Source organism: Microcaecilia unicolor, chromosome 3, assembly GCF_901765095.1.
Source record: "Microcaecilia unicolor chromosome 3, aMicUni1.1, whole genome shotgun sequence".
Taxonomy (NCBI): domain Eukaryota; kingdom Metazoa; phylum Chordata; class Amphibia; order Gymnophiona; family Siphonopidae; genus Microcaecilia; species Microcaecilia unicolor.
The window spans coordinates 85,067,066-85,081,715 of record NC_044033.1 but is presented as its reverse complement, the minus strand read 5'-3'; the positions used below and the strand labels follow the sequence as shown (position 1 = coordinate 85,081,715).

General features: G+C 41.1%; 1 protein-coding gene across 1 annotated transcript; it reads right to left on the bottom strand.

Moving 5' to 3' along the window:
* Nucleotides 1-412: 412 nt before the first annotated feature.
* PCARE (photoreceptor cilium actin regulator) lies at nt 413-12,208 on the bottom strand. Its single transcript, XM_030194670.1, has 3 exons — nt 10,287-12,208; nt 8,568-10,247; nt 413-545 (listed from the first exon to the last, which is right to left on the bottom strand). Exons 1-3 carry the CDS (start codon nt 12,206-12,208, stop codon nt 413-415), a joined length of 3,735 nt encoding a protein of 1,244 aa, XP_030050530.1.
* Nucleotides 12,209-14,650: the final 2,442 nt, after the last annotated feature.

The window sequence follows — 14,650 nt, the reverse complement described above, 5'->3', positions numbered from 1 at the left end:
GCTGTACCATAATTATACAGTTCTTATGGTATGTTAATTATCGTCTCGCTATGCCACTAGTCAGGTAGAAAAGTGAAGAGGTTTAGAGAGATTCAAGCTTTGAATTGCTCTTAATATCAACCCTTTAGGCCAAAAATGAGAAAAACTCTTTAGTAAATCTGGGCTGAAGTGATTCATATGGCACCCATGTTATTACAGATTTAAACATCACCAGATCAAAGATCCACCTTAGTTTAGAGGCTGATTATATGTTTGGTGACCTTTATGTGTCTAATAAGAAACAAATAGGTGCAGATCATTTTGTCTGGTCCTGTTGCCTGACTCATGAGCAGATGAAATCAGAAACTGTGGAAATGAGACAAACAACTAGGCATACTCAAGCTATCTTCCCAACATAACTAGTCACCTTCCCCTATTCTTCCTTTTGGAGCCCCTGTCCCACGATGCACAGCTCTGGGTGAGATTCAGATCTGGTGGACCCTTTGAGTTCAGCTAAACGTTGGCTATAGCGTGCCTCACCATCCTTCTGAGACGCTCCTTCTGAACTGAAAATAGAAAAGATATTTAAATTAAGACATGTTTGTTCTTCTAAACAAAGCATATTAGCCTGTTTAGAAAAATGTATGGAGGCTTTTCACAGTGTGGTTGCACATAGTTAAGTCAGAGAGAAAGTTGTCAAATGTTGTTATTGTTTTATCCAATTATTAGCCACAGAGCCTGAGAGATTTTTGAACCTCTAATTTCTCTGACATAAATCAAGTGTGGATTTGCGAGAAGATGAGAATACTTACAGGCCTTACCCCCTCCTACCACTGAGATTTCCTTAGCAACCTGAAGTCTGTCTGGCAGGAGGGGCTAGGGCTGTGAGCATGCCTCTCAACTTGTGGCTAATTGTTGCTGCAGCTGCTTCTGTTGTGGCCACTAAAGACACCAAGGGCAGGTGTCCTGTTCACCTTTTCCCATTCGTTCTACCACTTGCATTGCCACCTAACACCCTCCTAATCTCCACCCATGATTCAATAACCTCTAGTCAATTCCTAGTTATCAACAAAATTCTCACTTCTTGATAACTCGATAACTTGTTGATAACTTGCATGGAGGACTTCCGACTCCTTTATAGCCTGGTGCCATTCTCATTGTTTTGTGATTTGAACTGTGAAGAGCCCTCTAGCATTTTGGGTACCACTATTCCATGCAGTTGAAACACAGAGACAGCTGGAGAGATGCTAGAGAGTCAGAGGGCGCTAAGCCTAGGTTACTGGAAAAACTGCTCACCTGTTTCTCAGTTACCTGCAGCAGAAAATGGACACTGAGAAGAACTGTGTTTCCAAGGGGATTTGAATAGTGGAGGCACTGAAGAAATTAAATAGTTATGAGTTCATTCCTCTCAGATGGGGGCAATTTTATAGATTTTTTTTAGCATAAAGCCAGTTTTTCAAATAGAGAAAGCTGTTTATAAAACTGCACAGTGTGAAGAGTATGGGGGCATGGAGTGGGAAACAGCTAAGGCAGGAGGGAGAAGGTCTCCTTTAGGGTGTCCTGAACCCACATGGGAGGGCAGTGCCCTTAGATTCCGGTCCTCAAGGATCAAACAGGTTAGAGAAAGCAGCTGGTCACCTTCCTCAGAGAAAACAGGGAGACCCAAGGACTACAATTCCCAGTAGCCCTTGAGGGAGATACAGAGTAGAGCCAGGAAGAGTTATCCACACTACCAGTCCCAGAATGCTAAGGGGAGGGAGGAGGTTCTGAGAAGGATTAATCAGGTGGATGTGGGGCAGCTGGAGGAGAGGATTGTAGAAGAGCCTATGGATTGGCAACCGGTGGAGGATGAGACTGAAGAGAGTGGAGAGATCGTGGAAGAGGAGCCTATGGATATCTCTGCTCTGGCTTGAGTAAAAGGTAGAGAGCTAAGAGGGCTGATGGCAGCTTGGTTCTCCGGTCTAATGAAGGGAGGGAAAAGGTGACTACATCAGAGGTGAATTAATGAATGAAGGTTTCAACCTGGGTCAAGTAGGAGGTTGTCAGGTGTTAGTGTTGACAGAGAAAGGGTTGGACCCTTACATTTCATTGCCTGATAGGGGGAAGGGAGGGAGCAAGGATTGAAGCTGAACAAGCCATAGTGTGTGACCCAACATAAATGCCTACACTCTGCAACACAGCAAAACCAAAGCTCGTAATGGACACTATATAACCTCTCCTCTCTTTGATCCCCATTGTGCCTGAACCTTAATCGACCACAAGATCACCATGTATTTGTTTCTCTACAGGACTTGGCGAACGCCTTTATGGTACTATGTAAGCCACATTGACCCTGCAAATAGGTGGGAAAATGTGGGATACAAATGTAACAAATAAAATAATAAAACAAGGGGAGAACCAGAGAACTGTTTAAATTGCTGTTTAGAAGCAAGTGTGTTCTTTGACTGGACCATGGTGGGGGAACCTGGGAGAAAGGGGGGTGGTGGTGGTGAAAAAGCATGGTTACTCCGTTTCCCTTCCAGGGGCGTAAGGGAGGGAGGGAAGAGAAAGGCAGACTGGGAGAAGGGACTGCCTCAGTCTGTAAGTTTGATGCAGTTGGGAATACAGACGCTGAGAGACTCACCCCACTGCGGAACTATTGTCTCAGGCAACGGACAAAGGCTAGGGGAGAGCAGCTGGGGAGGGTTCCAGGGACAGATTGATGCCTGGCCAGCAGGACCAGTCGGCTGCCTAGGTTGGAGCTGGGTGTTTGAGGAGGACTAAAGCCGAGGAAGGAGAGGAGGCATATTTGACCCCCGGGTGTTGCCTGGGGAGAAGACTGCAAGGCACAGGGGATTTTGGGGAGAAGTACAGAGCAGGGTGGATTATAGCTTTCCCTGCACCCTGTGGATTACAAAAGGCATCAGATCACGTGTTATGCTGACAGGAGCAGCAGCATTTTCTTGGAGCTCTCCCTGAAACCACCCCAAAATCAGGTAATATTCGGCTGTGGTACAAGTGTCTGCTCCTATACTAGTGCAGCTACCCTACAGACAGATTTGTAAGCAAATCATATGTGGAGATGGCTAGTAAATCCAGAAAAGAAGGCAGTGAGTGTGAAGGGAACAAAGATGGCAGAGAGCGCAGAAGAGCCAAGCATCTTCAATTCTGCCTTAGTTCAGTGAATTACAGATACAGTGGTCTGTGCCTTAAAGGAACAATTTGATGTCCTTACTGAATGACTTGCAGCTTTATGTACTTTGGCAACCGAATGACAGATGATGAGATGCAGTAAAGCACAGTGGAGGACTCAAGTGGCAAGGCCCATGATGAGTAACTTATTCTCAAGTTTGTGCTCTTTCAATGTGAATTGTGAATCCAAGCCCACCTCTTCAACATTGCTTTTGACTGAGTCCCTACATCTTGCCCCATCCTTGACCATCTTTAAATCTAGATTGAAAGCCCACCTCTTCAACATTGCTTTTGACTTGTAACCACTTGTACCTCTCGCTTCTACCTACCCTCCTCTCCTCTTTCCTCTACACATTAATTGATTTGTTTACTTTATTATTTTTGTCTATTAGACTGTAAGCTCTTTGAGCATGGACTTTCTTTCTTCTATGTTTGTGCAGCGCTGCGTATGCTTTGTAGAGCTATATAAATGCTAAATAGTAGTAGTAGTAGTAGAAGAAACAATCTTCATTTTCTAGGTTTTCCAGAGACTGAAGGATGCTGAACTTGTCAACTTTCTGGAAAAATGGATAGAAATTGAACTTTTAACTGAAAACCTTCTGGAGTCACTTCATATCGAGCCCGCACACAGACTAAGCTGCATTACATCAGGAGACAATAGGCCACGTGTGGTCATTGCCTGCTTCCTGAATTCTGTACATAAAGATTGGGTTTTTCAAAGTAGCTGAGATACCAAGTAACTTGAATCCTGATTTTTCAGGATTATTCAGTGGGTGTGGCTGCTAAGCAGCGTGCTTTTACTACAGTCTGCAGGTCTTTGGTAGAGAAGAATTTGTTATTCATGTTACAATATCCAGCACAAAATGGGGTCCCCTCACTTGTTTGTGACTCCAGTCGGCAACTTCCTTCCTTGCTTATGGATGCTACTTCTGGGCCTTCCAAGGGTGGCCCAGGTTGACTACTTTATAACTGTCCTGATTTTTCCACTGCTGGGGATCTCCAGGGCTGCTGAGTGACACTTGACTAACATTTCGATAATGTTTTGCTCATTGTGATCAGACTTATTTGGGGTGTGGGTAGGGGAGTTGAGCAAGAGTAATCCATGGCTGTGGAGACATTTAGGTTAGTGGAGGATAGGTTGGTACGGGGTGGGGGGTGGGGATGAGCAGGTGGGCTGGGTTTACAGTTAAGTTTGGCTAATTGCTGTTATCACTGTTATGGGGTTTTAGTGATGTTCTTTGGGATGGGATATTTGATTGTGAATTATGCTTTTAAGTGGCAGATATACTTTGGGTTGTCTGGTGAGGGCTGGGCATCAGATAACCCTTTTCTAATCTTCTTAGATCTGAATACAATCTTTATCCAACTGTTATGTGATGGCTGATGTGTGTGTGTGGCATCCTGGAATGTGTCAGGCATTGGCTCCCCTCTCAAGCGCCAAAAACTTTTAAGAGCTCTGAGATGGGCTAAAATCCAATTGGCTTGCCTTCAAGAAACCTGGATCTCAGAGACAGAACATGCAAAATTAAGGCACGACTGGGTCAAGGAAGTAGTGGTGGCGTTTTCTAGACAGCATCAGGCAGGAGTGGCTATTCTTTTAGGAAAATCGCCTTAATTGATCCTGCAGGGCATTAAGTGATAGTAAAATAAAAATGGCAGGGAGGTACCATAGTAGTAGCCAATGTCTCTTGTCCACCTGCCCACGGACATGCTTGTTTGCTTAACATTATACAAAAATGTTGTTCAATGGGTAATTTGTCTTTATTCATCTTTGGTGATTTTAATTTAATCATAGATCCGAGTATAGATAAATTGCATCTCACCATGCAAAACACCAATTTATTTATTTAGATTTTGGTCTCACCTTTTTCAGTAGTAGCTCAAGGTGAGTTACATTTAGGTACACTGGATAGTTCTCTATCCCAGGAGGGCTCACAATCTAAGTTTGTACCTGAGACAATGGATGGTTAAGTTACTTGCCCAAGATCACAAGGATCAGCAGTGGGATTTGAACCAGCCACCTCTGGATAACAAGACCAGTGCTTTAACCACTAGACCACTCCTCCATATTTTTCTATCACCTTGGATGTAGTTGATGTTTGGCAGGCACTCCTCCCCACTGATTTCCCAGAGCTCATAATTCAGCTTCTTGATTGGACTATATTTTTGTTACCAGAAATTGGTTTGCCAGAGTTTAAAGGGTGAAATTGAGGATCCGGCAAAATTTGATCATTCCTTAGTTTGGGTGGACGTTCAAGGGGCTGAGGGATTCCAGTTTATGTCTCATGGATATTTACAAAATATTTATTTCATGATGTTCTTTTTAAGATAAACCTTTTAGACAGGTTGGATTGTTTTTGTAGCAGTAATGCTATTGATAGGGACAACCCGATCCTCTTTTGGCAAACTGCAAAAGCAGTTCTCAGAGATTATATTGCCTATGCTATTTGTAGGTGCAGATAATTGAATCAATCCATTTTGACCTTGGAAAAGGACTTGGCACGGAAATGTAGAAACTATATTCACCATCCCACACAATTCAATAAAGACAACTTGTTAGTAGTGCAATCGGCATTAAATGCAAAATTGCACGAAAGAGCTAAAAAAGCACACACATTACAAATAAAAGCTGTATGCTCACGGTAATAAAGCTGGTGCTCTTTTATCCAAATTGATACACCCTTGGCTGCCCCCCAAAAATGCTACATGCCATTTTTGATAATAAAGGCAAATTACATACCACACCAAAGACCATTGCTGGTTGTTTCCAGGCTGAAGAAGAAACTAAAAGTACTTAACAGCAACAAGTTTCTTGGGGATCTACAAACATCCCACCAAGACTAAGCCATCCAAAGCTCAGCACTGGAGCCTCAGAAACCCTGAGCCTCCCAGTACATCTAGGAGTAAATTCTATACAGGTCGCTAAAAGTTAGATGCCAAAATATTGGGCCCTAAGTTAGTATTCTATAATGGCAGAGTTGCATGCCATATATGTTATAGAATACATGTGAAGACGCCCACATTCCAGTGACCATTTGCTCAGTCTGGGCTAACAACCACCAATCCAAGCAATGAGCTGAAGTATGCCAGATGACTACTCCTCCAGCAAATGAAATGGAACCACATTTGAAGTTCATATGGGCCCAGGCAAGGCCCAAGCAGGCAGAAGAAGAGAAGACTTGCCAGCAGACAGTGAAAAGGGGTGTGTCTAATGCCAAACTGCACTTCCCATATAAATGCAATATTCTATAAAGTGCACATAAGAATAGCTGGAACACCCCTGACAGGCCCATGCCTCTCCCACATGAACATCCCCTATGAATTTGCCTGTGAGAGAAGTTAGATGCACTGTTTATAGAATAGGGGCATGTCTCTTACACATACCAGTGGCGTAGCCACACGTGGGCTTGGGTGGGCCGGGGCTCACCCACTTAGGGCTCAGGCCCACCCAACAGTAGCACACATTTAGCAGTAGCTAGTGGGGATCTCAAGCTCTGCCAGCTGAAGACTTCCTCCTGATGGTAACGAAAACGCAACTCTCCACGATACTGGCACCTATGCATGCTCAGTCTTCAGCACGCCTGCTGCAGACTGCCAAGGTGGAAAGAAGCGTTTTCCCACTAACTGAAATTTTTTGGTGGGGGGGGAGGGAGAAAACTTGGTGCCCACTCAATTCTTGCCTAGGCCCACCCAAAATCTGTTGCCTTGCTACTCCCCTGCATACAAGTTAGTGCCAATTAGTGCTTGTTAATACAAATTATTGGTTGCCAATTTAGTGCCTATTAGTTGATTATGTTATGCGTGTAACTGGCCCTATTCTATAACTGTGTCGATTGCATGCTTAATTTGGGCGCAATTTATAGAATTTGAGGGCTAGTAACAAAGACTAAGTGACAACATTCTTTGAAACATACTTTAACTTCTGGCTAGACTTTTATTAAGGAGACTTAAGGAGACGATATTCACATATTTTCAAAGACAATAAAAGATACAAGGGAAATAAGTGGACTTTGTAAATACTGCTTGTTTCTGTCTTTGCCAAAATACCTTTGCTATTGTTGTCCCGGTTATTTGCTAACAAAAGACTTAAGTAAACAAGTTGGTTCAGAACACCATCTCTGGAATGATCTAACTAATTGACTGAGTGAAGAGTGCAATATGGAATACTTGCCTATGGCCCCTTGGTCTTTACTGGTCCTCGCCCTGGTCCCAAACCTATAAATTAGCAATGTGAGAGGTCCCCCATACAGTCTCTAGGCATAAGCAAGAGACCCCCTTACGTTATATTACATTTGTAAGGATATTTCAACGAAAGAGATACGCATCCTGAGTATTTGTTTTACATCCATAACTATCATTCTTCACGTTGGGTTGATTGGACAACATCTAGAAATACTTATTGAAAAATATTTCTTTGTCCACCAATCCAAACATTAACTAATAGTAGATTACAAAAAATAAACATGAAATACATATAAACAAATAATGAAAGCAAATGTGCAACCATAAAATCATACATACAATTTCTTAAACATATCCTGAAATACCTACAAATAAGAAATTGTGATTATGAACTGAATTCTCACTACTTCATAATAAAGCTAATGATTAAGAACTAAGAATAGCCATACTGGGTCAGGCCAATGGTCCATCTAGCCCAGCATCCTGTTTCTAACAATAAATAAAATACTTGCCAGAATAAATATATATAGCCAACATATCCCTGATGACTTGGAATCATCAAATATTACTATTCAAATAATTTTATCCCCTTTTCCTCAAAGATTCCACCACTGTAGTTCTCCCCATACAATCCTAAGAGTCATCCTCTCTACCTACTTTTTTTTTAGTTACATTTGTACCTCAAGCTTTCCCACTCATGGCAGGCTCAGTGTGGCTTACATGGGGCAATGGAGGGTTAAGTGACTTGCCCAGAGTTACAAGGAACTGCCTGTGCCTGAAGTGGGAATTGAACTCAGTTGCTCAGGACCAAAGTCCAACACCCTAACCACTAGGCCATTCCCTTTCCTTCAATATCCCTACCTTCACCATGCTGGCTCGGAGGCGGATGATGATGACGTGGCATCCTCAGCCATGTCCTCGTCTGCTGTCCGGATCCTAGCATCATACTCTGAATCACTTGGTTCAAAATTTTACACTTGGGCCGAGCAACAGAAAAGGAGGTTGCCCAAGATGCTGTTCATAATTCATGGGAAAATATCTAGATGATATTATGCTTTGTGTGTAAATATCAGATAATTCAACCTAATAAGTGAATAACTATAAATGTGTAATTTTTCAAGCTTGTTTATAACTAAAGTGACTTTACAATTATGCAAGTGATGCTACGCTAGTTGTATGGTACCTATTTAAAAACAAAGCAGAAAATGTAGTACTGTGAATTTGAAATTACTTACGTCACAGATTGAACTACAGGTTCGCTGTTAGCTAAAGCAGAAACAGAGGCTGGAAGCTGAAGTTTAACCCCAGGCCTTCGATCAGAATAGCACCTCCTCACAAAAGGCTGGGGATTGGCAGCACTCAAGGCCATCCTTCTCTGCTGGTCTCCACACTGCTTAAGTGAAGAATTATTTCTCCATGAGGATGCTGGACTCTGACTTTGATTACCAGCCTCTGTATTGGAAATGCTAGTTGGAGAAGGTTGTTTGGCCTCAAATAAAGATGTTAGTGCTGGACAAAATATTGACTGTGCATTACTGACAAATTTTGAGGAAGAGTAGAATTCATTACTAGAATGCACACTATTATGTTGTATTGCAGATGATAAAGATGTAGATATAGGTGATGAACAGGAAGCAGAAGGTGGAGGTGGGCTTGATATTCTGTGATTTGTTGGTGGACTTGGCAACTTATGTTGAGTAGGTGGACTTTGTTGTCGTCTTGCCAATAGAGAACTAGGCATCTTTTGTTGAGCTGGTGGACTAGATAATTTCCTTCGTGCTGGAGGGCTTTGGATCTTTGGGCTAACTGGAGGACTAACTTGCCTTTGAATTGATGAAGGTCTTGGCTGCACAGGAGTAGGAGCTTGTATAGCATGATTTTGATTTGCAAGTGACCTTGTAAGCATGTTCTCAGTAAGAGTGGATGAAGGCATTCTAGTTGTGGAACCTTTTCTGGCTCCTAATGGAAGTTTAACACTTTTCCTGAGTGAAGATGGAGAACTCTGCATTTGATGTTGCATTAATGCTGTTTTTGCACACAATTCTTTACTTTCCCCACTACTATGTGTCTTTGGAGCATCCCCAGGATGTGGGAGTGGGATTTTTTTATGTGATTGCTTGTACAAATGTGCAGCCTGCTCCATTTCAAGATTCCTCTGCATTGCTGCAGCATTTTCTTGTTCACTGACATGCATGTTAGCATGATGCAGCTCTAATGAGTGTTTTCTTAAGTGAGAGTCCTGACTGGAATTTCTAAGAATTTTATTAAGAGTTATATTGGTACTGGTAACATTTTTACTTGGTAGCAGATCGATAGCTTTCAATGAGACTTTCATCTTTTGAGAAACTGACATTTTCCTTGGTGTAACAGGCTGTATTTGGGCACACAGATTGACAGTTTCTGACTTAGTATCAATGCTAATCACAGAGTCTTCTTGACTTTTAGCTTCTGCAGATAACTGGAATGAATTGTCCATCAGAATTTCAAGAGGAGGTGGTGGCAGGCTCTCCAAGTTGTCTGCTGTTTCTTCATTGCTTTCATTCCTGGAAATCTCGGTAGTCCTTACTGGCTGAAAGGCAGTTGAAAACATGCACTGGCTTGTACACGTTTGTGAATGGTTTGTGTTCCATGCCGGTGAGACAACAGGCTTGTGATTCAAAGGTTCTAGCTGTTTGCAAACAAGAATGGTTGAAAGCAAAACTGGTACTCCACATTTTCTGACACATTTGAGAGGTCCTAAGGACCTAACATCTGTTTGCTTTACCATTACTTCTGTGGAACTGAAAGCTTCAATAAGTTTTTTAACTGAATATTGAGGAGAAAGGCAGCCATTTTCCAAAGTGCTTGTCACTAGTGTCTCATTTTCTTCTCTGCAGTCAACTTCTGGAGTAGGTGTAATTGATGTTAAAGACTTTCTACGCTCTCTTTCATCTGGTTGATATAAGATATTGTGCTCACACTTACTTAAAGTTACCTTATCTTGATTAGGCAAAATATTTTTATTCAGTGAAGCTTTTAGTTTATTGGTGGAAAAACTTGGAGCACTATGATCAATTTCTTGCAGGGTGGCTGGAAGTCTACATCGAAGGCTTTCTTCCTTACCATCCATATCCTTGTTTCTGTTAATTAGGTTCAGTTTTTCTAATCTTTTAGTAATTTCTTTTTGGGTTCTTTGAAGTTCTAAGAGGGTTGGGTCTTCAGCTTGGCTTTTCAGAGACTCTAATGACCTTGATCTTTTTTGTCTAGCTGTACTTTTAATGCATCCACTTGCTGAACTTGACCTTGTCAAAGTTCTTTTTCTCTGTTCCTCTTCTGGCCACGTATTATTGCCCAATTTGACAGGAACAAATTTGATTTTTTCACTGATGGAATGCTTAATTTTCTGGGTCATTTCTTCATTTTTAGGATTCTCTAACCTTTTGGAAGAAAGCCTGTGTTCACTAGTTTTTGCAGGAGATGTCATAGGCCTTCTAGGCAAAGTCATCTTCAACATTTCTGATAAACGTTCATTTTCACCATCTTCATCACAGCAATCATTATCTTCAGTGGAATCTGTTGACTGAGAGTCTTTGGAACTGTCACCATTAAGAGTAGGAAGAGAATCCAAGGAATTGAGAGAAAGACTGCTTACCAGGCTAAAACATGCAGGCATAGATGAATTATTTGTATGTGTTGCAGCCGGGTAAGTTGGTATTTCATCACTACTGTTAGCTAGGTAACACACTTCCTTAAAATGTTTTGGTCTTTCAGAGAAAGAATATGGTTTGAAAGATTCATTATCAACACCAATTCCACTGTCTTCTGAGTAAAGAGCCAAATCATGGGGGTTGGACTGATGGTGTGCCACTGTGTAACCTTCAAGCAATTTCATTATCCTAAGGAGACGATCGTCAAGCTGCTGTTTTGATTTCAGTTTTTCCTGTAGATTATTAGCAGCAGATTCTAGGTAACTGCATGTTTCCTGCAGTGTGTTAGAGGTTAACAAAGCTACTGTATCATTTATTACTTGCATTTTATTGATTGTGTACTGCAGTAACTGTTGCAAGAGATCTGGCTGCTCCTTTGGATCCCCTTCTTTATGTGGCCAGGCAAGATTCTTCCCAACCTTCTTCAGGAGATTCTCTCCTTCATCTGCAATTTCTTGCAAAAGGTGGTTCATTTCAGCAAAGCGAAGTACTAGAAAGCTGACCATCTGCTGCAATATTAGCTGAGTCTCTGTTGCCTCATTTGCTACACTCACAATAGCTTCATATTTGGAAAGATTAGGGTTCAGAAAAGCGTATGCACTCTGGTGTGCTCTTACAAGGAGATCTGGAAAATCCACCTTTTTTGTTATATTACACTTAAGTCGCCTTTTTTCTCTGAGCCTGGTATGCTCTCCCTGTTTTCCCAATTTCTTTGATCTTCGTCCTTTCTTTTGGTTGCTTTCACTCCTCTCGTCTTGGGATAAAAGCAGCTCAGATTCAGCTGAGCTTTGCTTTTGCAGCTGTATGTCCCCAGCATTGTATTTCTGATAATTTATTAATTTGGACACCACCATTTCTGCTTTAGTAGTTGGTTTCTCAATTTTTTTCTCCTTGGGGATGTCAGGCAAAGAGGAATTTCTTAGAAGAAAACGCTTAGTTATTATGGGAACATTTTTATCTTGCCCAAAAGTTTTCTGATTATTTTCTTGCAAACCTTGCTTACATAAAGCAGCTTCTTGGTTGAAGTCCCCCTCAGTATCATAGCTGTTCAAGCTTTTAACTGGCAAAGGAACAGGGGAACCTTCATTTTCTTGCTGAGGAAGCAGGAGATTTTTATGCGTTTTTAGTGGTCGCGATGCATTTTTTGTAATTGCATGAATGATACTGCTCTGGGAAGGTGCACAACCCATACCGGTTTGCTTCTTCTAATATTTCCAAATGAAAACTCTAGAACTTAGAACACCCAGCTGGGCAGTAAGCCATTTTTCAGATAAGGTTTTGGCAAGACTTTCCTCTTCCTCCTACCATTAAAGCTCAAAGGCATTCTTTTATGTCTCTGGGTTTTTCTGAATATGAACCACTGTGCTGGTATTATTTTCTTGCTGCTTGAAAGTTATGGAAGGTTTCAGTATAGTGGATTAAGGCAGCTTGTGTGCCTCTCTTTAATCTTGACAGATGCCAAGTGCAAAACAGGATTTTAATCTTATTAGGCTAATAGGGCTTTGGCTAGCAAGTAGCCTGTTTTATTTGTGGAGTCTTGCACTTATCTATTTAGAGAAGGACATTTAATACATACTTCCCAGGACATTAACTCAGTACATCCAACAGAAAAAAAAAGGAAAAGTTCTGTGCATACATGTTTGAGGTGATACAGCCTGTGAATGTACAATCAGCCTTTCAAAGAGTAGCCTTGGTGAATTTTAATGCAGCTCAGTTATGAGGAAAAGGTATAGAACCAGGAAATTAAAAAACAAACAATTTATCTATTTGCAGATTGTGAGGCAATGATAATACAAAATCTGATGCAATAAGAATAACCACAAAGTAGAATACAATATAGCAAGATAAAATATTTTATTTAATGCTAAAAAGAAACCCTGACCTCATCATTCTGTTTTTTTTTCTCCCCAGACAACTATACATAGCAAAGTACTTTTGGAATGGAATGAACAAAAGTAGTTATGTATAATTAAGGGGTTGTGTGACAAAAGATTTACTGGACAAAATGCATGTATCTTTCCAATACAACCACAAGTACAAACCTACACTGTCAGTGGAAGCTAATAGTCTGGACATTTCTGATGGCTGGCAACTTTCTGTTAACAGATGATTCAGAGGAGATGGAATTATATTTACAGTAACACTGTAGTGATAAAATCAACTTTCAAAATGACAGCTGCTTCTCACTTGTGGTATTATCTCCAAATGGCATCTACCAGTTTGACCTCTCTACCCCTTCACTACCCTCTTCCCCCCACAAACTAAGCAAAAAAATAAAATAAAAGATACCTAAGCCAAATGGATTAATTTTGTGTATAGATGCCACTCTGTGAAGAATCCTTGATGGTGTTCAGTATATTTTTAAACAGGACCTTCAGACTCTGGCTGATAGGTGGCCAAGCACTGTTCAGTCCTCTCAGATTTCCAAGCAGCATTCAGCCCTCTCAGATTTCAAGTCCTCCCTTATTATGTGATGATATGATGGAAACTGCTTGTCTTACTCTAGTGACTTGAACAACATTGGAGTATACAAAATTTTCAAAGGAATTCTTTACATTGAGCACAAATTTCTAAAATGCGTTAGCATGCATGTGTGCAACATGGGAAAGCTGTGTTTGAACACAAGAGTGAAAGTGAGATTCTTTATATGTGTGTAAACAAAGGCAAGAGTTGTGGGTAGTTCCTGGTATAACATTAATACTTTGTATATGTTAATAAACATGATAAACATATACAATGTGAAGGAGGCTGTCTGTGTGCCAACATGCTCTCTCCTTCACCTCCCTTCAGTTTAGAATATTAGACATGCCAAGCCGTGTCATCAGGACCAACATCCTGTCTCCATCAGTGGCCAGTCTAGATTTCTTGGAAGCACTTATTTCATCCCAAATAAGAGAGCCTATTTCATGTCCTCCCACTTGTAGAAATGGGAGGTGGAGACTCAAGGCTATTTGGCTAAATAATAGTTAAATGGACCCATCCTCTAGAAATGTATCCAGATCTTTTAAACTTACTTTAATTATTAGCTTTGACCACATTCTCTGGCAGCAAACTCCAAAGATTATGTGCTTACTTAGAAAATACATTTTAGAGTTTGTTTTAAATCTGCTACAGGTTAGCACCATGGTGTGTTCTATAGTTCTGGTACTATTGGAAAGAATAGCAGTTACGTTTTAGAAAGATGTATATGAGAGGACAGAGATGTCCATGTCTGCACATGGAGGCTGTAGGCATTATTTTACAAAAGCAATGGTGAAGAAAATATTTTTTCCCTCAACATGTCATTAAACTCTGGAATTTGTTGCCAGAGAATGTGGTAAAAGCAGTTAGCTTAGCAGGTTAAAAAAAAGGTATGGACAATTTTCTAAAAGAAACTGCTGCGGCTAGGAAAGTGAATAGAATGTTGGGTATTATTAGGAAAGGTATGGAAAACAGGTGTGAGGATGTTATAATGCCGTTGTATCGCTCCATGGTGCGACCACACCTTGAGTATTGTGTTAAATTCTGGTCGCCGCATCTCAAGAAAGATATGGAGGGGCATAATCGAACACGAACGCCCATCTCCATGGGTGCCTATCTCCGAGGACAGATACGCAAAGGGGCAGGACAGACCGTATTTTCAAAAAAGATAG